Source organism: Thalassophryne amazonica, chromosome 18 (assembly GCF_902500255.1).
Source record: "Thalassophryne amazonica chromosome 18, fThaAma1.1, whole genome shotgun sequence".
In the NCBI taxonomy this organism is placed as follows: domain Eukaryota; kingdom Metazoa; phylum Chordata; class Actinopteri; order Batrachoidiformes; family Batrachoididae; genus Thalassophryne; species Thalassophryne amazonica.
Genome location: NC_047120.1, coordinates 71,726,120 through 71,749,892, shown reverse-complemented (window position 1 = coordinate 71,749,892; position 23,773 = coordinate 71,726,120). Strand labels below are relative to the sequence as shown.

Sequence of the window (23,773 nt, the reverse complement as noted above, 5' to 3'; positions counted from 1 at the left end):
CTCACGGTGGCCAACAAGAAAAGGATTTTGCAAAATAAGGTCCACCTATGTCACGCATATGTAATTCTGTGTAAAAACTGTTTGTGACCATTTTTGAGGGTTCTGTCAGGGCGGATCTCATTTGTGAGAGAAGTTCCTGCAGAATCCAGGCCTGAGATTTTTCATTGTGACTTTGAATGAATTTAAAAGTGCAGAATAGTTTGAGTTTGTACTTTGTGAGGGGCAGTGTTACAGAAAGAACCGGGGTGAAATAACAGCGGCTTTGAGATGATTCAAACGTGAGCAGCAGGACTTTGGTTTGCAGCGTGATCCACACTGAGATCTTCTGGAGGATATAATTTGATCCACGACATGAGCGCTGCTTCGGGTCCCGGTCCAGGACTCTGCTGCTGACTGTTTGTGGTTCTGATCAGCGCATCTGGAGGTGAGAAGCTCCATTTTCTCCATATGGGTTGAATCTTTCTGTTGATGTGGAAATCTGAAGGTGTCCCACATTAGAGCTGAGCATCTCATCATTTAGTCTGAAAGAGGAGCCGTTCAGGATCGCAGATTTAAGAACTCCAGGATCCAAATCTCACAGCTGTGGCCCAACTCACAGCTTTGATCAATACCTGAGACAAACATGAAGTATGTCCACACTTTGATTATCTTAAACTGGGTCAGATAAATGAAAAAAAAAAAAAAAATCATGATTTTAATACCATGTCTTTGTTTAATTACTTCTGAGTAGTTTTTTCTTCTTTGTTTTCATTTATTTTTAATGACTTTCATGGCCCAGCTGTCGTATGGTCACAGGCTGCTGGAAAGTCTTTTTATTTCAGATGAAGATCCTTTTTAAAAACCCTTCGGCTGCTCCCCTGTTTGCACTCAGGGTCGCCACAGAAAATCCAAGGTGGACCATCATGTTGATTTGGCACAAGTTTTACACCAGATGCCCTTCCTGATGCAATGCCACATTACATGGACAAATGTGGCAGCGGTGGGGTTTGAACCAGGAACCTTCCGCACTGAAACCAAGTGCACTAACCATTTGGCTGCCATCCCTTCCGGCACGAATCACTCAGCCAAAATCTCATTTTATAAATTGAAATGTTTATAATGTTTATATATAATAATGTTTATAATTGAAATGTGTATTTTTTAATAGTTTCTGCTCTCACTCATGTGACTAAATAAGGAAGAAAAAGTTTTTATTTTGTTTGTGAATTATGAATTTTTGACCACTAAAACAGTGTGATTAATAAACCAAACCAAACAAATTCTAAACAAAAATACACATAATGTGAAACAAGAATGACACCCAGGAGACTGAAAATTACTGCCAAAAGTCAAAATATGTCACCTCACGATACTAAAGGATGTATGTTCATAGATGTACAACATTTAAAGAAGCTGTATTATATAACATCAACATGGCATCATCGTAAAAAAAACCACTGTAAGAGGTAATGCATCCTTTTAAAAAAAACATTAATTTTTCCCTCAATCCTGACTAGTCTCCCAGTTCCTGCTGCTGAAAAACATCCCCACAGCATGATGCTGCCACCACCATGCTTCACTGTAGGGATGGTGCCTGGTTTCCTCCAAACATGATGCCAAAGAGTTCAATCATTGTCTCATCAGACCAGACAATTTTGTTTCTCCTGGTCTGCAAGTCCTTCAGGGGCCTTTTGTCAAACTCCAGGTGGGCTGCCATGTGCCTTTTACTAAGGAGTGGCTTCCGTCTGGACACTCTACCATATAGGCCTGATTGGTGGATTGCTGCAGAGATGATTGTCCTTCTGGAAGGTTCTCCTCTCTCCACAGAGGAATGCTGGAGCTCTGACAGAGTGACCATCAGGTTCTTGGTCACCTTCCTGACTAAGGTCCTTCTCCCATGATCATTCAGTTTAGACAGGCGTCCAGCTCTAGGAAGAGTCCCGGTGGATCTGAACTTCTTCCATTTACAGATGATGGAGGCCACTGTGCTCAATGGGACCTTCAAAGCAGTAGAAATGCTTCTGTTCCCTTCTCCAGATTTGTGCCTCCAGACAATCCTGTCTCAGAGGTCTACAGACAATTCCTTTGACTTCATGCTTGGTTTGTGCGCTGACTGTCAACTGTGGGACCTTATATGTATACAGGTCTGTGTCTTTCCAAATCATGTCCAATCAACTGAATTTACCCCAGATGGACTCCAGTTAAGCTGTAGAAATATCTCAAGAATGATCAGTGGAAACAGGAGGCACCTGAGCTCAATGTTGAGCTTCATGGCAAAGACTGTGAATACTTATGTGTATGTTATGTTTTTTAGCTTTTTATCTTTAATAAATTTGCAAAAATCTAAAAAAAGAACTTTTTCACATTGTCATTATGGGGTACTGTGTGTAGAATTTTGAAATAAATAATTTCATCCATTATGGAATAAGGCTGTAACATCAAAAATGGGGGAAAGCGCAGTGCTGTGAATACTTTCTGGATGCACCGTACATATCACAATACTAGCTCCATCATACAGTGTATATTTCATTTCAGTTCATTTTATTTATATTGTGCCAAAATTGGAAGGCACTCCACATGGGTAAGGTCTAAACTTACCAACACTCCTGAGTGAGCACATCACTGATACTATTTCTGTGATACATATCATGATACATACAGTAATTCCACCACTGTTCACACTAATTACGTAGAATCTGTGGTGAATGTTTGACTTACAAGAAGCACATTACTCTGTCATATAAATTTGAATCTTTCATGTTTTTCTGTTTTGTATATTTTATAAATCATTTATGAGGTCATTATTTTGTCTGTGCAGTAGTCGCCCTTTCGTGGTTGTGCAGACATGTGTTCCCCTGAGAAAGACTAAACTCTCCTTTGTTAAAGGTGGAGGTTTGAGGTGTATTAGTGTTTGGAGTGACTCAGGGCACTGTGTTTGTGCAGCAATAAAGTTAGTCCTCAGGAATAAAACTTGGTAATTATTCTGCACGCAGTGGAATGCTGAACTTTCAGCTTGCTAAACGACTCAGACCTGATCTCTCAGAAACGGGCAATGAGTTTTGATCTGTTTACTTTGAAGAATGATGACAGCTTGAGGAAGTTTTACCTCAAGGAATTTTACAGGCTTTTCATTATTATTTGTTCATTCTGCTCCAAACCGGTTCTGTGGCTGCACTTCCTGCAGGGCTTCCTGCTGAGAAGAACCTGTTCAGCAGTTCCATTTATTCACTTGGATGCCGTATGAAGAGTTTACGCCGCGCTGTCGTCTGCACTTGCTGACTTTGACACTGGAGGTTGGAAATCACTCGAATTGAGGTGAACGTTCTTCAGACCTTTTCATATTTGTCTCCAGGTTATTTATTTATTTATTTATTTATTCCAATTTTGACAAAATGACCTTTTGACACAGTATTTGGTGCAGCCATGCCTTGGGGAAAAAGTAAAAGAAAAGAAGAAACAAATAACTGTGCCTGGATGTCGAAGCTCCCGCCTGACTGCCAGAACATTCCGCTGTGGAATCTGGCCATTCCAGGTAAAGCAGAGAAACTGTGTGCACGTTATCACCGCCTTCCTTTGTGATAACATGTCTGTCACGAGTCACGACACACGAACAGTGCTGTGAAGTTCATCTGTCTCTGTGTTTAATTCCCAGGCAGCCACGATTCAATGAGTTATGACTTAGACGTGAACTCTTCCATAGTCGAGCCGGATCAGCTGATAAAGCTCAGTGGCATTCCTTGTGTGCGAAAGATAGTGCGCAGATGGGCGATCACTCAGGTAAGAGTGGGTCAGAGTCACAGAGAAAGACAGCGGGCGTAAGCATCGCGAGTGTGTCGCCACGGCTCGCCAACCATTTAAACTGATGTCTCAGTCAACAACGAAGCAGGACACAAATGGATCTCAAAAATATTATGAAAATAGATTAATTGGACTTAATACCAATGCATTTGAGAGGTATATAATTTCTTTCCTTGACTTGACAGTTGTCCACTCACCGGTGCTCTGCGCAGTAAAAGAACAACATTCAGTGAGTTACATCGGTGTATCAGCCTGACAAATCTCTACTCAAGAACAAACAAAAACTAGATCACCGCCAAAACCTCCGCCAACGCCAGTTTCCAATTCCACAAATTTTTACACTGGATAAAAATTTCAAGGTCAAAGTCCTGTTCGAAATGTCTTTAAATAAGCTAAATTAGAATACAACATATAGATCAAAACGGCTTTTCAATGTTAAAATCAAATATCCACTAAATCCGCAATATGGATCAGATGCAGATCAAACTTATTATTTATTGAGAGTGCCAGGTGCACCTCATCACAAATGAGAGTGATTGAGGGACCTTTGATTGAGATAGAATGCAAAATGTACATCAAATAGGCTTTTCAATGTTACATTCAAATGTCAACAAAATCAACAGTCCGGATCAGATCCGGATCAAACTTTGTCAGGTGATAGTGTCAGTCTGCACCTCACTTTCAAATATGAGAGTGATTAGGGCATGTTTGATTAAGATATAATGTAAAATATTCATTAAGTGGGGTTTTCAGTGTTAAATTTAAATGGCCACAAAATCTGTAATCTGGATCAGATCCGGATCAAAGTTTGAGAGTCAGTAAAGGATACCATCCTACATAAGGCTATTAAATATGAAATACATTTGATCTTTTTTGACAGTTGTGAATTTTTGAACATTCGTTCAAATGTTAAAGAATAGGGATTTTCCCAATTTTCCAAGATTTTTCCTGATGTTGACCTTTGACCTTGAAAACTGAATTAGTTCTTGCCCACCAGGATATGAATCCTCTGTAAAATAAAAAATAAATAAATAAATAAATATGTGGGTTCCAGGTTGTAAAAAACAGACAAACAAACAAATAAACATGGGTGAGAACGATACCGCCAGTTGGAGTTGGATACTGAATATCTCTGCAAGAGATTCAGAATACTGTACTTTCTGCAGAATACTGTTACTAGTTTGGGAGGTCATGTAACTTGTATCCTGACAAAAGTCAAGTGTCTGATAATAATGACAGTAAGACTGCTCCTTTGTTTGCACTCAGGGGCGCCACAGCAGGCCTGAGGTGGAACTACATGTTGATTTGGCACAAACTGAAGAATCCCAACAAACAGCAGAAGCTTCAGCGTGCACACATTCGCTATTAAACAGGATAAAACTTCTACTCATGATTACTGCAGTTTTGGTGCGTGCTGCCGTGTTTGCACTCATGCATTACAAACCAACATCGTGGTCACAGGAGCTCCTGGTCATGCTGCTGCAGTTTGTCTTTCTTTTCTTTAAAAATCATAAAAAGAAACAAAATAAAACTTCAAATAAAATAGTACAGGAGTAAACAGGCAAACAAATGGGTGGAGTTGGTTCTTGCGCTGACCTACTGACTGGTGGTGGCGCTGCCTCCTTGGCAGCCTGTCTTTCTCTATGTTCAGTTTTGTGTGAATTTGTGAATGTTACACAAAATGAGGCTTGTTTGTGGTGAATACAGGAGAAAACCATCAAGCAGCAGCTGGATGCAGGAGTGCGTTACTTTGACCTGAGGATCGCTCACAAGCCACGGGACAAGAACAACCCCAGGTTTTACTTCTATCATGGCTTGTACACACACTCTGATGTAGAGGTGAGGATGAAAATGTTGTCCTGTGTCCTTTCACAATCTATGAATAGGCTAGATTTCACAGCATGTCCATGCTGGTTCTTAGAGGCTGTGAGTCAAAACTCTTGATGAACATGTCGTTTAAACCAGTCATAAGATCCGAGTCTGTGTAACTGTCGGTTCAAGTGTGAAGCAAATATCTTGAACAGTTTTGTTCCAATTTGGATCAAACTTGGTGGAGCTAACCAGGGTCAGTCAAGAACAAAGCGGTCAGATTTTTTAGGAAAATGACTTAAAAGTTAAGATCACAGGCTAAGCTCAACTTTGGGACCAATACTAATATATACGGGAAATTTACGGTGGAATATTCTGCTTTATGAATTAATTGATGTTAAAACGACAGAAATAATCAGCATTCTGCGACTGTGATCAGACTATTCTCAGGGTCATCAATGAGTGGGCGGACAGGAACCCCAAAGAGATCCTCATCCTGTCTTTATCCCACTTCAAAGGCTTTGACAAAGAACACAAGGACCATCTTCACTTTCACTTAACCAACTTCATCAAAGCCTTGTTTGGAACAAAACTCATCCATAATCATGTAAAGTACAAATCGCACAATGAATGCATCATATTACCCAAATTAAGTCCTCCAGAATTAAACTTTTCCCTTTGTCTCTTCAGGAGATCCCAACCTTGAAGTACTGTTGGGAAAATAAGAAAAATGTCATTGTGTCATATGATTATCAGCCAAATCAACACCCTGAATTATGGAGCAAAATCATTTATTTCTATGGCAACACCATGAAATCAACAGAAATTGAGAAAACCCTCCAGCACAATCTGGACAAACAGAAGCCCAATAAAGGTACGTTTACAATCCTTCAGTATTTCTGTGGCTCCTGTAAGTTATTTATTAAACCAGAGTAAAAATGTACTGGACGCGGAGCCAAACTTGTAAAGCAATGGCACAGATACAGTTTGGACACCAAACATTTGACATGTACATCAGTTTATTGATTTTGAATACTATACTATATTGAGAACTCTTCAGATGAGACTTTGCAAGTTTACCAGGAAGGTCCAGACTTGTGGTGCAGGCTCAAGAGACATGAGGTCTGGTCGGAAACATGAGACAATCCCCATAGAAGCTCATGTCAAAATATCCAATTTTACAGGAGAAATAAATCTGTTTTTGGTCTCTATGGCTGGTTTCCCCGTCGATGATAACGGTACAGAGGGTGAATTTTTATGTAACTCATTTGTTCATGCAATTTTACATCATAAAATTGTGACTAATTAAGGGTGTGTCACTGTCAGTGCCACCTAATGTGGTGGGTCGAGGGCCCCACTAGTGGCTGCTGTGGACTTGATTGTTTGTCCTTCCTGAGGACTTTATTATAATAAATATCTGAGCTAACATGGCTTGCTAAAAGGCTGCCTAAGAAGTCTGTGCTCCAGTATTTCTGTTGAGTAATTTTTTAGTTTTATTTCATTTGTATGCTAGCATTGTTGGCACTAATTAGCAGGTATCAATACCTTGGTGACGTTAACTACAATGGTAGCACCGTAGTGATCAAGGTAATATCCTGGTCATTGTTTTTACCCAAGGACAAAATATGGCTATCATGTATTGCAAAGACTTTGCGTCCCAACATCCATCTGTCCGTCTGTCTGTCTGTCCTCAGCACAAGTCCAGTCCTGTTACTACCAGGGTTTTCAAATTCACAGGGAACATTCTTGGAACACAGACCTTGGACAAGTTCAAAGATGGCTAATGCTGAGCTTTTTTTAAGTAGTCAAGAGGCCACATTATGTTTACTTCTTTAATGCTCATACGGCTGAGGGTATTTTAGAATTGCGTTATTTTTAATAATTGCAGCCACACTGCCAATTATAAGACCTACTGCCCAGTCTACCAAAAATATGCATTCAACAATCACTCGACTTGAGGTGACCATGCCTGTTAGCCTTAGCCAGCTTGGCAACTTGCCTTGCTCAGGCTCCACTTCTTTACCCATTTGTGGGTTGGTCAGGAGTTAGACGGAGTCGGGCACTGCCAACATGGTGACAAGCAGAGTCACCGTATTTGAGCTTAAAAATATGGGTGACATCACACGGTTTGTGGGCCCGACACGTATTCTCTTTAGCATCAAGCATATGTTGAGGCTAATGTTGAAGCTAACAGGTAGTGCCTGAATGCACATGCTAATGCTAACTACAGTTAGACGCTTCTTTAATACGGCCTGTTAGCAGTCAAATGTGTCACACCAACATAATGTTTGGTATAAACACTACGTGCCACATCCCAAAATCTGGTGTTTCCCAGAAAACATTTAGCAGGGATACATGTGAATGTCATCAGTATTTTACAACAGTTTTGAGTCATTACTGTGTAATTACATTGCTTCCTTATTTCCAGGTTTCTATGTATGTGGCTTGAATCTGACGCTGCCAAGTGATGCAGGTATTCTCAAGTACATCCTTAGAATCTGTGGCTCTTTTACTACCGTCATACAGAAGAGTCTGCCCAAACTCATCAGCTGGGTGAAAACAAGTCACGTGCCAATGAACATCATCGCGTCGGATTTGGTGACCTGGAATAACTTTGTCCCAACTGTCATCAACCTCAATTATGGCAAACATTAGGACACGTGGTGGGAACGTTCACGCCAACGCAGCAAAGACCACAAGTTTATTTGTTCAATCATACTGTGTTATGATTCAACATTCAGCTTTCGTTCACACAAATAATGTCTTTTTATTAGAACAATGCAACTGATCTAATTCAACAAGCCTTTTTGTGATTCTGTCTAAATAAGTTGCTGTATTATGAGGAAAACGACTGATTCATTATTCTGAGCAGCCCTAATACCTTTCAACACTCTTGCTAACCTTTTACGGTGCTCAGTAATAGCGGGATTTAACATGAAATAATACTTAAATCATGTTATCAAGCTGTTATTTTGCTGTTATGTGACCTTCATCTGAGTTATGTGTTTGGATACAATCATTATCATGTCTATGTTTAGCCTAGCTACCCAGCTCAGTCACTCTGTGATAGCTTTTAGCCTGTTAGCATGTTGGCAGCTTTGAAATGTGCAAGTTCAGTCCTAAATATATATAATGCATTTTGCAAATATGTGTGATCAGATAATGATAATGCTGCTGAAAGGTCAAAGCCTTGAGTTTGAAGGCTCAAAGTCTAGGGTTGATTGATTTGATTTTGATTTTTAATTTTTAAATAAATAATTACATAAATTGTCCTTTTGTAATAACAGTGTCTCTTTGATTCAGGACAGACCCAAAGAACCAGGGGTTAACAGAAGTAATGATTCACAATCTGATATAATTTTTTTAAGATAGTGTTGATTGGAATGAGATATGATCTTTAAATCAGTTTTTTAAAAATCGAGAAAACGACACTATTGGTCAAAACAAATGTTTTTAAATCTCAACTCTAATTTTGGATTTTATTGTATACTAATTGAATATTTGTGTTTTATTCTTGTATCGTGTTTGGTGCTACCTGTCTTTTTTTTTTTAAATTGTTCTAACTCTTGAAAAATAGATTTTATTCTCAACAAGACCTGGTTAAATAAAGGATATGATGATTTTATTTTTTCTTTCTTTCATTTGCTGAGACTACCTGGTTGGGAACACTCACTCACTCACTCACTCACTCACTCACTCACTCACCCGCCTAAATTTTTCCTGTACGAGTCCTGAGGGGACTTTAGCAAACGGCGCCATCTGATGTCAACCTGCGGTATTGCACTGATGTAATTTGTGTAAAGAAAGTCGCTCCAGCTCACTTCAGGGCTGGTTTAGGATGTTGAAGTTCGCATGGTGGAGGTCAGCGTCCAGAAATATCCCTGTGCAGTCCATACGCATATTAATTTCTGGTTTTCTGGGAGCGGCCGGTTCACGGTGGAATATTAGGTGTTTGAAAGAAGAACGTGGTCAGACTGTGAGCGGCGGAGCGGCGCTGCTTCACCTGCGGCCGGCGGCCTGCTTCAGGTAAAGCTAACGGCGAGCTAACGCTAGCTATCGCATCCTAACGTTATCGTGTTACACACCGTTTTTTAAGTTTCGCAACGAGCAGACAACCGACGAATGTTTTGTACTGTTGGCTTTATATTTGCCTGAAAGACTTTAAACTCGCTTCTGGTGTTATAAAAAAGAAAATCAGCGAAGCGAACTCCATTACAAAATCAGTCAATTGAATACATTAACGACGCTGCTTCTTATAACACATTTGTGCTGAGATAAATGTTTTGATCAGATATAAATTACTAATATTTTAATTCGGTGCAGTGACGGGTTCAAACAGATTCTTTTAAGCAGTTTCGAAATTCTGTAACAGTTGTGAAAATCCATTGTCAAACCCGCGTGAGTTAACAGGTTAAAATATAAATCGACAACCTCCACTAGATTTGGCCGAATATTGAGGTATGTAGTAATAGTTTATAGACTTTGTTCAGCCTTACGTATAATGTTCGAATGTTTAATTATTAACTAAGAAACGTTTTCTTTCTGAATGAAGTTCGGTGTGACTGCTCAGCCATGGGTTGCCACGGACTTTATCCGATCGCCCTCTGGTGGCCGTTTTGGTCAATGAAAACATCACCGAACTCGATACAAATACATGTGATTTGGATAAATTGTATTTGGTTGAAATGGTTTTCGTTGTGAATGTGAGAGTGCCATGAAACAGTTCGTCCTGGGAACTGAGTGGAACTTTAGGACGTGGTTGACTTACATGATCTATGCAAACAGCCCTTACACCTGAGTGAGTTCTGCACCAAGTTCTTGTGAGCAGTATACCGGCAGGCAAAACCCAAGGAGTATTTATTTTATTCCCCTCGGGAGCTCAGTCGCACTCCTTGGCCTTGGCCAGGCTGGTGCCCACCTTGAAGCAGCCTGTGGGTGAATCGTCCAGCTCTTAAAATCACAGGTATTCTTTGCCTGCACCAGGCCTCCTCAAACGGCGCACTAACCGAGGCGTTTGGCAGCGTGACTGAAGTCCTAAAACTGCATGAGTTTATCCGACCTTTCCTGATGTGGCCAAACCGTTCTGAGCTGCACTTATGTCTCTGTGTCCAGTTGTGCAGTTTGTTTGAATATGGCATCAGGAGGTGAAAGGTCGTCATCCACCACTCACAGACACACCAACAGGTTAGCCAACGAAAAGTCACCGTACCTGCTCCAGCATGCACACAATCCCGTGGACTGGTGAGTTCAACCCTCAGATGGACACGTCCTCACAGCTGACAGTGGCGTGTCCACGACTTACTGAGCTTATCTCTGTCTTAGGTATCCATGGGGACAGGAAGCGTTTGACAAAGCACAAACTGAGGACAAACCCATCTTTTTATCAGGTAACAGCCTTATTTTCCTCACCTGCTGCTGTTAACATGAATTTTATTGCCATGATTTTTTTTTTTTTTTTTTGTAAAATCACATTTCAGGTTAAAGTTAACGAATTCACAGTTTAGTTTTATTTATGCAAGTCAGAATCAGAATTCTAACGTCTTCAAGGGCTTTTCTGTCATTATAAAATAAAAAAAACTTCTTGGGTGGTTGTCACAGGAATTAAGGAAATCTTCTAAAAAAAATTAAATAAAAATAACATTTAAGTTTGGAAATGGTGGCAATTTTTAATTTTTTTTTTTTTCAAGAAGCAAAACTGAGACCATGAACTGGGAGCCCCTTGTTGATTTTATCTGGAATGACCGTGGTGTCCTTACAGATGAAGAATGAAACTTTGGAGAGCATGTTGCTTTGAAGGTCACCAAAGTAAACCAAATTGTGGGTGTTATTCAGTGTGCATTTATTGATCTGGATAGATTGTTTTCATTCAAAACGACGGTGAGACAAAGTGCATCAATTTCAATTTATTTTCATTTATATAGCGCCAAATCACAACAGAGTTGCTTCAAAGCGCTTCACACAGGTAAGGTCTAACCTTACCAACCCCCAGAGCAACAGTGGTAAGGAAAAACTCCCTCTGAGGAAGAAACCTCAAGCAGACCAGACTCAAAGGGGTGATCCTCTGCTTGGGCCATGATACAGACATAAATTACAGAACAATTCACAGAACAATTGACGGATGAATATACAAGAAATGCTATTGGCGCACAGGACAGGAGGATCGCCAACATGAACACAACTCCCATCTCTGGATGGAGCTGCACCTTAAACAGAGAGAAAAAACAGAATCAGGCATCAGAAAGACAAAACATATTGTATAATTTGCCAGCATTAAACAACAAGAAAACAAAGAAATACTAAGGTGATCGCCAGCCACTAGCCCTAAACTTCACTAAAAGACCCAGAATTTAGGTAAAGTTGAGGCCGCGGCCCGCTCCAATTACTAATAAATGAATTAAAAGAGTAAAAAGCGTAAAACAAAACTGTACCAGTATGTTAGCCATATGAAAGGGATAATAAGTGCGCCTTAATTCTGGACTTGAAAGTCTCCACAGAATCTGACTGTTTTATTGATACAGGGAGATCATTCCACAGAACAGGGGCACGATAAGAGAAAGCTCTGTGATCCGCAGACTTCTTATTCACCTTAGGGACACAAAGTAGTCCTGCACCCTGAGAACGTAAAGCCTGGGTCGGTACGTAAGGTTTAATTAGGTCAGTGAGGTAGGGAGGTGCCAGTCCATGAATAATTTTATAGGTTAGTAGCAGAACCTTAAAATGATCTCACTGGGACAGGAAGCCAGTGAGGGGATGCCAAAATGGGTGTAATGTGGTCAAAGTTTCTGCTTTGTGTCAAAAGTCTGGCTGCAGGATTTTGAACCAATTGGAGACCCCTAATGCTAGACTGCGGTAAACCAGAAAATAGAACATTGCAGTAGTCCAATCTAGAAGAGATAAATGCATGGATCAGGGTCTCGGCATCAGCCATAGACAGGATGGGACAAATCTTCGCTATATTTCACAGGTGGAAGAAAGCAGTCCTAGTAATATTTCTAATGTGGAGGCCAAAGGACAACGAAGGATCAAAAATTACCCCAAGGTTCCTCACTTTGTCCGTGTGATGTATGACACACGAGCCGAGGCTGAGCGTTAACTGGTCACATTGATGCCGATGTCTCACTGGACCAAGAACCATCATTTCCGTCTTATCAGAGTTTAAATGTAGGAAGTTTCCAGACATCCAACTTCTCACTGCTGCAAGGCAATCTTCTAAGGATTTTATGTGAACGAGATTACCAGCAGTTATCGGCATGTATAACTGAGTATCATCTGCATAGCAGTGAAAGTTAATCCCAAAACGCCGCAATATGTGCCCAAGTGGTGCTATATAAAGGGAGAAAAGCAGGGGGCCTAAGACACACCCCTGTGGAACCCCAAATTTCATGTCCCTAAGGTTAGAGGTAGTGTTACTGTACAAAACACAGTGAGAACGACTGGTCAAGTATGACGTCAGCCATGCAAGGGCACTCCCAGTAATCCCAAAATAATTTTCCAGCCTATCAAGTAGAATATGATGATCCACTGTATCAAATTCAGCACTGAGATCTAACAGCAACAGAACCATAGTGGTGTCCGAATCCATTGTAAGCAGAAGATCATTCACCACTTTAGTGAGAGCCGTCTCTGTGGAATGATATTTTCTAAAAGCAGACTGCAGTGGCTCAAAGAGATTATTCTCAGTAAGATAGTCTACGAGCTGCCGTGACACCACTTTATCCAGAATTTTAGAGAAAATTGATAGGTTTGATATCGGCCGATAGTTTGTCAATACACTAGGGTCAAGATTAGGTTTCTTAAGTAATGGTTTAATCACTGCAGATTTTAAACATTTAGGAACAGATCCAGAAGTAAAAGAAAGATTAATAATTTCCAGCACAGTCGGCCCAAGATTGGGCCACAGGTCCTTAAACAGTTTTGTTGGTATAGGATCACATAAACAGGTTGTGCTTTTTGTTGACATTACGAGTTTTTTCAGCATGCCTAGTGAGATACTATCAAATTCTGTAAATCTAGGTAATACCTCAGTAGTGGCGCCCACCTCAATAGCAGGGTGTAGTGGCTGGATTAAGGCATGCTGGGATATGTTTAACCTGATGTCTTCTATTTTCTTCTCAAAGTAATCCAGGAAATCTTGTGCTGTAAAAGGACAGCGAACTACAGGTGGTTGTCCATGAATAAGTGTTGCCACCGTGTCGAACAAGAACTTTGAGTTATGCTTGTTTTTGTTGATCAAATCAGAGTAGTAAGTCCGCTTTGTAGCCAAAAATGCATGCTTATAGTCTAAGCTAGCATCATGCCATGCAAGGTGAAATACTTCTAATTTTGAACGACACCATTTCTGTTGTAGACCTCTAGCGTTATGCTTGAGGTCACGCAGATAATCATTGAACCAAGGTGACTGTGATTTGGGGGGAGTGCGGTTTTAACACAGGTGGTGCAATCATGTCGAGTGTAGTTTTGAGCACTGAGTTTAAACTATCCACAAGTCTGTCTACTGACTGGGCATTTGCCAAATGTGAAGCTAAGACATCAGGCAGTCTAGCTTCGAGTTCAGTCTTAGTTGAGGAGTTGATGCATCGCTGTAATGATATATAAGGTTGTTGTTCCACTAAACACGGCAGCGAAACTGTAAACTTAATGAGTGAGTGATCAGACACCACTGATGTAAGAGGCATGATGTCAGTATTCCTGACAGCAATACCACGTGCGAGAACCAGATCCAGGATATTTCCACTAATGTGCGTCGAATCCCGAATGCATTGCCGAAATCCTAATGCATCCACAATTTCCATAAATGATTTGCAGAGGGGATCAAAAGGCTTATTTATATGAATGTTAAAGTCACCAATGATCAGAATGTTATCTACACTAGTTGACAAGTTAGAGATGAACGCACCAAATTCATCTAAGAATTCAGAATATGGGCCAGGAGGCCTATATACAGTGACAAAGTAATACGACTTATTTTTATTCTTCTGACCCTGGCAGTGTGTAATATCCTGAGCAGAGAATCATATGCTCAAACGAGTGATATTTGTAACCCCCAACAGCTAATAAGCTAAACCTAGATTTATAAATAAGAGCAACACCCCCGCCTTGCTTTGCATCATGAGGGACGTGACTAAATGTATATGCTGGTGGGCAGGCCTCATTTAAGGGGAGGACAGCTGTAGTTTTAAGCCAGGTTTCACATAGCCCAATCATAATCTAAGTGATCAAAAATTATATCATTGATCAACAATGATTTTGAGGACAGTGATCTTATGTTGAGACCCAGTCTAAGGACCTCAGTGGGGTTGACAGTTGAACTGTTTTGGTTTAGGGGTGGTTCCAGAGTAGCATATATAAGATGCCTAGAAGTAGGTTTAGGTTTAAGACATTCCACGCGCGTTATAGGTAGCAGACACAAAATATTTGCTATTGCTGGAACAACCACTGGGCCATCCTCAGTTTCAACGTCATCCAATATAGTAATGGGTATTAAGTTTGGAAAGCATATCCCTGTATGATTTTTATGGACACGACTACAGACGCAGGCCACAGTCTCAACTTGTTGAAATTCCCTCCCTGGCAAATAAACTGCACTATCACCACAGTGGATTTTTTGCACTAAATTCCCTGCTAAGCTAATGGATTCCACACCCACATTTGTCATAAGCCTTGCAGGGTCTCTAATCACCTGCTCCGTGGTCTGTTGTAGATTCCTAATGTTACCCTCCCTGTTGAGCTCTATCTATGTTCGCAGACAAGATGGCGTCGCCTTCCCCAGTAGGGTGGAGGCCCTCCGGCATCAGCAAGCCACGGCGGCCCCATAGCCAAGGCCAGTTACCAATAAAGCTAAAACCTTGCTGTCTACAAAACTGCGCCAGCCACCTATTTAACTATGTCAGCCTGCTAAATGCCTCATCAGTACCCCGGGAGGGGAGGGGACCAGAGACTATTAATCGATGCCGACACATCTTTCTGGCAAGGTCACAAGTCCTCTCTATGTCCATTTTTGTGACCTCTGAGTGCTTCATCCTGATATCATTGGTGCCAATGTGAATAACTATGTGACTATATCTCATGTCATGTTATGTATGTCTGTCTTCCCTTCTGCAGCGTCGGCACCCTAAGATGAGATGCAATGTCGGGAGCTCTGGCCCCAGGAATACATTTAACATCAGCCGGCTTCTGTAACCTGACTTTGCGGGTGATAGAATCCCCTATCACTAAAGTCTGGTGTTTCGGCCTGGAGACAGGAGTGGAAGTCACTTGTGGGCTCAGAGAATTCACATCTGGCGAATCCAAGGGGGAGAACCGATTCACAGTTCGCACTGGCGAGTGTGATCGGGGTGCCACAACCGGGCACCAAGCCCTACAGGGCTTGCTCCGCCTAGCCACAGTCCGAAAGCCGTCCTCCACAGCCGGCGTTTCTAAGCTGATGCTAATGGGCTCGCTAGCCGGCCCAACACTAACCTCATCTGGAGTGCCCGTAACATCTAACTCCACTGAGCTAAGAAGCTGCTCTAACTTACGGACACGGCTCTCTAAGAGAGCCACCCTATCTTCCAACATCACGCAGGATTTACGGAGGGTGTAAAGTAGAATTAGTAGTGTACTTTGTGCACTAAGAAATTCAAGAATGTAGCCAAGCAAACACGAGCTAACCAATAATAGATAAGCTAACCACTCCTAAGGCTCACACAGACGCAAATAAATGTATTAAAATTCACAGCAGTTACACTGAAAAACTAACAGAAGTATTAAACAGGTAAAAAAGCAGAAGCTATAAAATACACTAAACAGTTAACTAACAGGAGTGTAAAAAAATGAAATGAAAAAATGATGGGGATCCGAAATAGCTAACGCAAGCTAGCCGCTAGCGAAAATGCAAGCCGCTCCTAAGATTTTACACAGGAGTAAAATAATTACTTAAAATTCACAGCTGTGCAACTGAAAAACGAACAGAATTATTAAACGGGTAGAAAAGAAACAGCTATAAAAGTAACAACGGAGAGGGGAGGGGTCGACCTAGCTAGCGAATGCTAACCGCTAGCGAATGCTAACTGCTAGTGATTCACAACAGGACTGTTGTTAAATAACATTCAGAGTAGATACAATTAATAACCAGAAGAGTGCTAAACAGAAATAAAAGAAGCATATACAACCGTGTGAAGTTCAGAGTGGCGTCATAGCAACAAACAAGCCGTCAGAAGCAAGTTGCCAGATCTGTGAAAATCAGCAAGCCAGAGTTTTTTTTTTTTTTTTTTCCTTTCTCATCAGTTTGTAACCCGTTGACAAAAATTGTCATCAGTGACAGGAACTCCTTATAGAAGAAGTCATCCAGGCACAGGAAACGTATGTACGAGGTCTATTAGACAATAAACCGACCCTTTTATTTTTTTAACTATATGGATTTGAATGACGTGCGATTCCACCAATCACGCTTAAACCCTCGTGGGCATGCATGAGTTTTTTTCACGCGTGTCGGTGACGTAATTTCCCTGTGGGCAGGCCTTGAGTGAGATGTGGTCCAGCCCTCTCGGCTGAATTCCTTTGTTTCACACGCTGCTCCAGACGGCGCGCGTTGCTTTATCAAAATTTTTTCTGGACCTGTGAGGAATATTCGAGTGGATACTATTCGAGAAATTAAGCTGGTTTTCGGTGAACAGTTTAACGGCTGATGAGAGATTATGGGGTGTTTCTGTCGGTGTAAGGACTTCCCACAGAGCAGGACATCGCGCAGCGCTTTCAGGGTCCGTCGTCGGCCTGTTTTGACCTGAAAACATCCTAATTTAAGGCTTAATTCACCCAAGACGTTGTGAGAGAACAGAGAAGATTCAGAAGAGCCCGGCATGAGGAGTTTATGCGGACATTCCACTGTTTAAGGACATTTTTTAATGAAAGATGTGCGCGCAAATTCGCCGTTTCCGTGACGACTCGGCAAATCTGTGTACGCCGCGACAGGAAAAACACCTCCGTGTTGAAAACCATTTGTAAAATTCAGGCGGCTTTTGATGGCTTTCAACAAGTGAGTAACTGAGAAATTGTTTAACAGCTTGGGCATGTTCCAACTTGTCTGTTAAGGTTTCCAACGGAGGTGTTTTTCCTGTCGCGACCCCCCGCGGTCGGGTCCGACCTGACATGAGACTCTGCCCGCATGTTCTTTCATTACAATATGTCCGTTAACAATGGAATGTCCGAATAAACTCCTCATTCCGACTTCTTCTGAAAGTTCTCTGTTCTCTGACGACTTCCTGGGTCAACAGAGCCTGAAATGTGGAAGTTTTCAACTTGAAACGGCGAGACGCTGCCGCCTCGAAGCGCAGATCGCCGTCAGGCACCGTGGGCCGTCCTTAAAGCGACACTACCAGACCAAAATCTCTCATCAGCCATTAAAATTTTTACCGAAAACCAGCTGAATTTATCGAATGGTGTCCACTCAGTTGTGCCTTACAGCTTTGAAAAAATTTTGATCAAACAAAGCAGCAGTCTCTGAGCCATTCCTAAACAATGAAAAAATCGACGAGAGGGTGGGCGACTCCTCACTCAAAGACTGCCCACAGGCGAATGACGTAACCGACTGGCGTGAAAAAACTTTTGCATGCCCACGAGGGTTCAAGCATGTCTGATGTAATCACACGTGATTCAAATCCATATGGTTTTTGAAAAAAATAATAAGGTCGGATACTTTTCTAATAGACCTCGTATGTCTATCGACACACTGTGGACGTCTAAAGTCAAAATTAAATGTACACATTTTTTGAGCAGATTCTTTCTTTAAGGATTTGTTGAAATAACCCATTAGAACACATTTGACAGGTAAATATCTCTCTGATCTCTTGAACCTTTGACGACATTGGGCCTGCTCAGTTCATTTTTTATAAACTCTCTCCATGACAAAATTAGTGGGCTACTCCACCTGCCATTGGTGCCATGTTATGGAGAGGGAGTCTTTCGAGGATGTGGAAATTGGCAAACTCCTCAGTGACAACTTTGTGTGCATCAAAGTAGACCGGGAAGAGAGACCTGATGTAGACAAGGTCTACATGACCTTTGTACAGGTGTGTGAGTATGCACTTAGCTTTAGGCAGAACCTTTTCTCACCGACTTATGTTGGAACATGTCTGTTATATTAATTTGTCATAGTTTTTGGTTATCTTCAGGCAACAAGTGGAAGTGGAGGGTGGCCCATGAGTGTGTGGTTGACTCCTGACCTTCGACCTTTTATTGGAGGAACCTACTTCCCTCCCACAGACTATGGAAGAAGGCCTGGGTTTAAGACTGTTCTCAGCCGAATCATAGAGCAGGTACCATGACTTTTTAATATGGTAAAGTTGGGAACATTGGGTAGCAGAAAGGGGGAACAACAACAAGGACACTTGAAGCTGCAATTGTTTTTAATTTTTTAGGATTAAAATAAAAGGATTGTATTTATTTAGTGCTTTTTCATCTGCATCAGCATCAGTTCAAAGTGCTTTATATATATAAACGTCTGAAATTCAGTTCGCAGGTGAAAGGTCGCAGACGCGGAATATTTGGAATATTGCTTTAGCAAGTTTTCAGGGTCTCATGCAGCAGTCTCTTGTAAAAAGGCATAAAAAATTACATTTTAGTCGTATAATGTTCATTTGCAATACTCGTCATGTGGTTTTTCCATGTTTTGATTGCAGCACCTCTCTGGCGAACAAGGGATTATGGGATATCTCACAGACAGTGAGATATCTAACGGACAGTGATAGAGACAAAAAAATAAATAAAATAAACAGAGGCCACCAGAGATCCTGTTGGGAATAACTCCAGATAAAATCAGGACATGTATTCCCTACATCCCAGTGTAACCTATTGTATAACTTATAATTATACATTTTTGTTTTGGTTTACATTTGGTCTGCTCAGTGGTGTTGTTAATGTTTGTCTGTTTTATTATGTTAAAAGCAAATAAAATATTATTATGAAAAAAAAAGTCAGGATATATTTCACATCAGCGTTTTATTGGATATCTGCTTGACAGGGCTTAGACAACTCTCACACAGGTGTGCTGTGTCAGTTATCAACCCTAATAACTTAGATTTACAGCATTTGTACCTGATTTGGTGAAATGAGCAAGTGAGAAAACTTAGTTTTATCATCGCCTTACAAGGTGTATTTTTTTTTTTTGAGTTATATGTTCCAGACACAAGAAATCTAGCATTAACTTTGAACGTTGTCTGTGCTTCCCCCTTTATGTCATCTGTAAAATGTCACAGAGCAAACTTGCTGTTAAATACTCAAATTATAGAAAGAAAGTTGTACCTTATTTTCTGGAGTATAAGTTGTCTTTTTTTTTATCGTTTTGGAGGTCTTGCAGTTTATACTCAAGTGCGACTTATACTCCAGTGCAACCTATATATAGACTTTTCCTCTTCAAGAGGCATTTTTTTAACAGGTGCTACTTATATGCCAGAAAATACACTAAGTCCTGCTTAGGCCCTGAGACACATTGGTCCCGCTGCTTATTTCCTGATTCCATAGCATGAAGTGGATAAGAATCTACAGCTCCATGGACAGAACGCTAGTCCCACTCAGGTTACTAGAGCCGGTACCCACATACAGCTGGGTGTACTGAGGCAATGTAGATTAACTGTATTCTCCAAGGACACTGACAGTTAGTGGGAGTGAGATTTGAACCCATGTCTATAAAATTGGGTGCCCAGGCTACAGTACTTGCTGTACAATATAAGTATCATCAATAAAACTACCTGTAATTTTGCTACATACCACAGAAACAAAAGTACAAACAAAAGATTTCAACATGAAGTAAATTTGGTCAATTTTGTCAAAAATCGAATGGGCATACCCTTAAAATATCAAGTCTTTATTTCTTGTAACACATTAACAGGAACAGCTGCGTAAGTAATATGTGATTGGAGTGTAGTTTGGGTTGAATGAATGAATGAATGAAAACTGTTTATTTCGAACATTTGATACAACAACAATTACAAGATAGATCAGTAAAGACAACAACAAAAAAAGTTCCTACTGTGTACCCAACATGTCCGAAAAGGGGTAGGGTGAAGCATCAGCTTATTTATCTCTACCCCTTCTTCCCCACAACCAGTAATACCCTTTGCCACATATACACATAGATTCCTACACACCTAAACCGATATCAATATATATATATATATACATATATATATATATATCAACATACATACACACATATATATACACAAACATAAATATACACCTACACATACCTACTTACATACAAAATACTATATATTTACAAGCCGAAGCAAAAAACAAAAACACCCTAACCCTCATTACCCTTCCTCCTCCCTATACCTAGAAAAAAACATATTTTTGTACCGCTGTTTGAACTGGTTCATGCTTGGACATTGCTTGAGCCCCACTCCCAATCTGTTCCACATCCTCACCCCACAGACAGAAATACAGAAACCTTTTAATGTTGTTCGTGCCCACTGATGCTTTAAATTAAATTTCCCCCTCAGACTGCAATCCCCTGATCTGGTAAAAAAACATATTTTTAATATTTGCTGGAAGTAAATTGTTTATTGCTTTATACACGATTTGTACTGTTTGAAAATGAACCAAGTCTGTGAATTTTAAGAATTTGGATTGTAAAAATAGTGGATTTGTATGCTCTCTATAGCCAGTATTATGAATAGTTCTTATAGCTCTTTTCTGCATTACTGATAGTGATTGTGTTGTACCTTTATAAGTATTACCCCATACCTCTGCACAGTACTGTAAATATGGCAAAACCAGTGAGCAGTAAAGAATGCGGAGTGAGTTGTGGTCCAGAATATGTTTCGCTTTGTTTAGAACTGAAATGCTTCTTGACAGTTTACTTTGTATATGTTTTATATGAGTCTTCCAGTTTATCTTATCATCTATTATCACCCCCAGAAACTTATTTTCATGTACCCTTTCAATATCTACCCCCTCGACTTGTAACTGAACCTGTATGTCTGTATTACAATAGCCAAATAACATGTATTTTGTTTTACTTAAGTTTAATGATAATTTGTTTCTGTCAAACCATATTTTCAATTTTCCCATTTCTATACTGATCCTCCTCAGTAACTCCTGCAAATCCCCCCCTGAACAAAAAATGCTTGTGTCATCTGCAAATAATACTAATTTTAATATTTTGGAAACATTGACAATATCATTTATATAAATTAGAAACAGTTTTGGACCCAATACTGACCCCTGTGGGACGCCACAAGCATTGTCCAAGCATGATGATGTATATTCCCCCAATTTCACAAACTGTTTTCTGTTACTTAAGTAGCTTCTCACCCAGTGCAACACCAACCCCCTAATCCCATACTGTTCAAGTTTACTGATTAATATGTCATGATTGATTGTATCAAAAGCCCTTTTAAGGTCTATAAATATTCCAACTGAATGTAATTTGTGGTCTATGGCGTTTGTAATCTCCTCAACTGATTCTATTAATGCAAGTGATGTTGAACTATGTGCTCTGAATCCATATTGACTGTCAGTAAGTAATTTATGTTTATTTATGAATTTGTCTAATCTATTATTGAATAACTTTTCTAATCATTTGGAAAATTGTGGAAGCAAAGAAACAGGTCTATAATTTGTGAAGTGGTGTCTATCCCCAGTCTTATACAGCGGCACAACCTTAGCTATTTTCATTTGATTGGGAAATTTACCGGTTTGAAATAAGTTAGATGTATGTTAATGGTTCTACAATCCATTCAATGACCCGTTTTACCACCACCATATCAATTTCATTTAAATCGGTAGATGTTTTATATTTACAATTATTCACAATGTCTATAATTTCTTTTCCATCCACTGCTGTGAGGAACATTGAACAGGGATTTCTTTCTATGAGATTATTATCCCAATCCTCAGGTTGGGAATTGGGAATTTTTTCTGCCAAGCTTGGTCCAATATTTACAAAAAAATTATTAAAACCGTTGACTACCTCATCCTTATTTTCCTTCTTGACATTATTATCAATGAAATACTGAGGGTAACTGTTTTTTATTACCATTTTTGATAATGCTATTTAATATATCCCATATTCCTTTAATATTGTTTTTGTTATTATATAATATGTTACTATAATATTCCTTCCTACATACCCTATAATATTAGTTAATCTATTTTTGTATTTCTTATATCTATTTTCTGCCTCTTTAGTCTTTAGTTTTATGAATTCTCTATACAGTGTATTTTTCTTATTACATGCATTTCGTAACCCTTTCGTCATCCATGGTCGAGCTTGGATTTTTTGTTTTCTGTAGTCTTGTTTAATTGGACAATTTTTATCATATAATGATGTAAATATTTGTAAAAAAGTTTCATATGCACTATCAACATCACTTTCACTGTATACCTTTTCCCAGTTTTGCTCCTGTAAATCCTTCTTTAGTGTGTTCATGTTTTCCTCTGTCCGCACTCGCCTGTATTTTATTTTCTCCTCTGGCTGAAAACTGGTAGATGATCACTAATGTCATTGATTAATAATCCACTCACAGTATTATTCTCAATATCATTGCTGAATATATTATCAATTAAGGTAGCACTATGGGATGTAATTCTGCTTGGCCTGGTGATTTTTGGATATAAACTCATACTGTACATTATACTGATAAATTCATCTGTTATTTTATGCTTATTTGGATTGAGCAGATCAATATTTAAGTCACCACAAATGAACACAGTTTTTGATTAGTTTTTGAGAACATTTTTCCCATACAGTCAGTGAATGTTTCAATACTAGAACCTGGTGCTCTATATATACAGCTGACTAATACATTTTTGCTTTTTTCTTCACATATTTCAATAGTTATACATTCTAATAAGTTATCAATTACAGTTGTCATATTGTCTACTATTTTATAATCCATGTTCTTATCCACATACACAGCCACTTCTCCTCCACTCTTATTCTTTCTGTTTACACAATTAAATTCATATCCATCCAGTTCAAAATCCATTCCTTTATCTTCATTGATCCATGTTTCTGATATAGCAATTATGTTAAATATTTTTTTAAATTGACTTAAATATTCTTTAATGTTGTTAAAGTTTGCATATAGACTTCTGCTGTTGAAATGGATTATTGATAATTTGTTATCCGTTTTAATGATCCGATTAAACTGTTCATCTGTATAATAGCAACAACTGTCATTGATATTTGAGAAGAAATTATTGT

General features: G+C 39.7%; 2 protein-coding genes across 2 annotated transcripts in view; both read left to right on the top strand.

Moving 5' to 3' along the window:
• The first annotated feature begins 2,943 nt into the window (after positions 1–2,943).
• On the top strand, positions 2,944–9,211 carry LOC117531465 (PI-PLC X domain-containing protein 1-like). The gene is made up of 7 exons (XM_034194575.1): positions 2,944–3,294; positions 3,389–3,511; positions 3,632–3,756; positions 5,485–5,616; positions 6,026–6,193; positions 6,277–6,460; positions 8,015–9,211. Exons 2-7 carry the CDS (start codon positions 3,403–3,405, stop codon positions 8,239–8,241), a joined length of 945 nt encoding a protein of 314 aa, XP_034050466.1. The 5' UTR covers positions 2,944–3,294; positions 3,389–3,402; the 3' UTR covers positions 8,242–9,211.
• Positions 9,212–9,375: 164 nt separating this feature from the next.
• The window catches only part of spata20 (spermatogenesis associated 20), a 79,457-nt gene continuing 65,059 nt past the window's right edge, over positions 9,376–23,773 (top strand). The window contains exons 1-5 of the mRNA XM_034194008.1: positions 9,376–9,612; positions 10,699–10,827; positions 10,909–10,973; positions 18,478–18,632; positions 18,735–18,878. Of these exons, the coding sequence (XP_034049899.1) occupies positions 9,425–9,612; positions 10,699–10,827; positions 10,909–10,973; positions 18,478–18,632; positions 18,735–18,878 (681 nt within the window). The 5' untranslated portion in view covers positions 9,376–9,424. The remainder of the gene's footprint in view (positions 9,613–10,698; positions 10,828–10,908; positions 10,974–18,477; positions 18,633–18,734; positions 18,879–23,773) is intronic.

What these genes read in the sequence shown, in the direction of transcription:
- LOC117531465 (XM_034194575.1), top strand. Translation starts at nt 3,403, where the DNA reads ATGCCTTGGGGAAAAAGTAAAAGAAAAGAAGAAACAAATAACTGTGCC. An exon ending in ACACACACTCTGATGTAGAG is followed by an intron (nt 5,617 to 6,025) that starts GTGAGGATGAAA and finishes GACTGTGATCAG; the next exon opens with ACTATTCTCAGGGTCATCAA. An exon ending in CAAACAGAAGCCCAATAAAG is followed by an intron (nt 6,461 to 8,014) that starts GTACGTTTACAA and finishes CCTTATTTCCAG; the next exon opens with GTTTCTATGTATGTGGCTTG.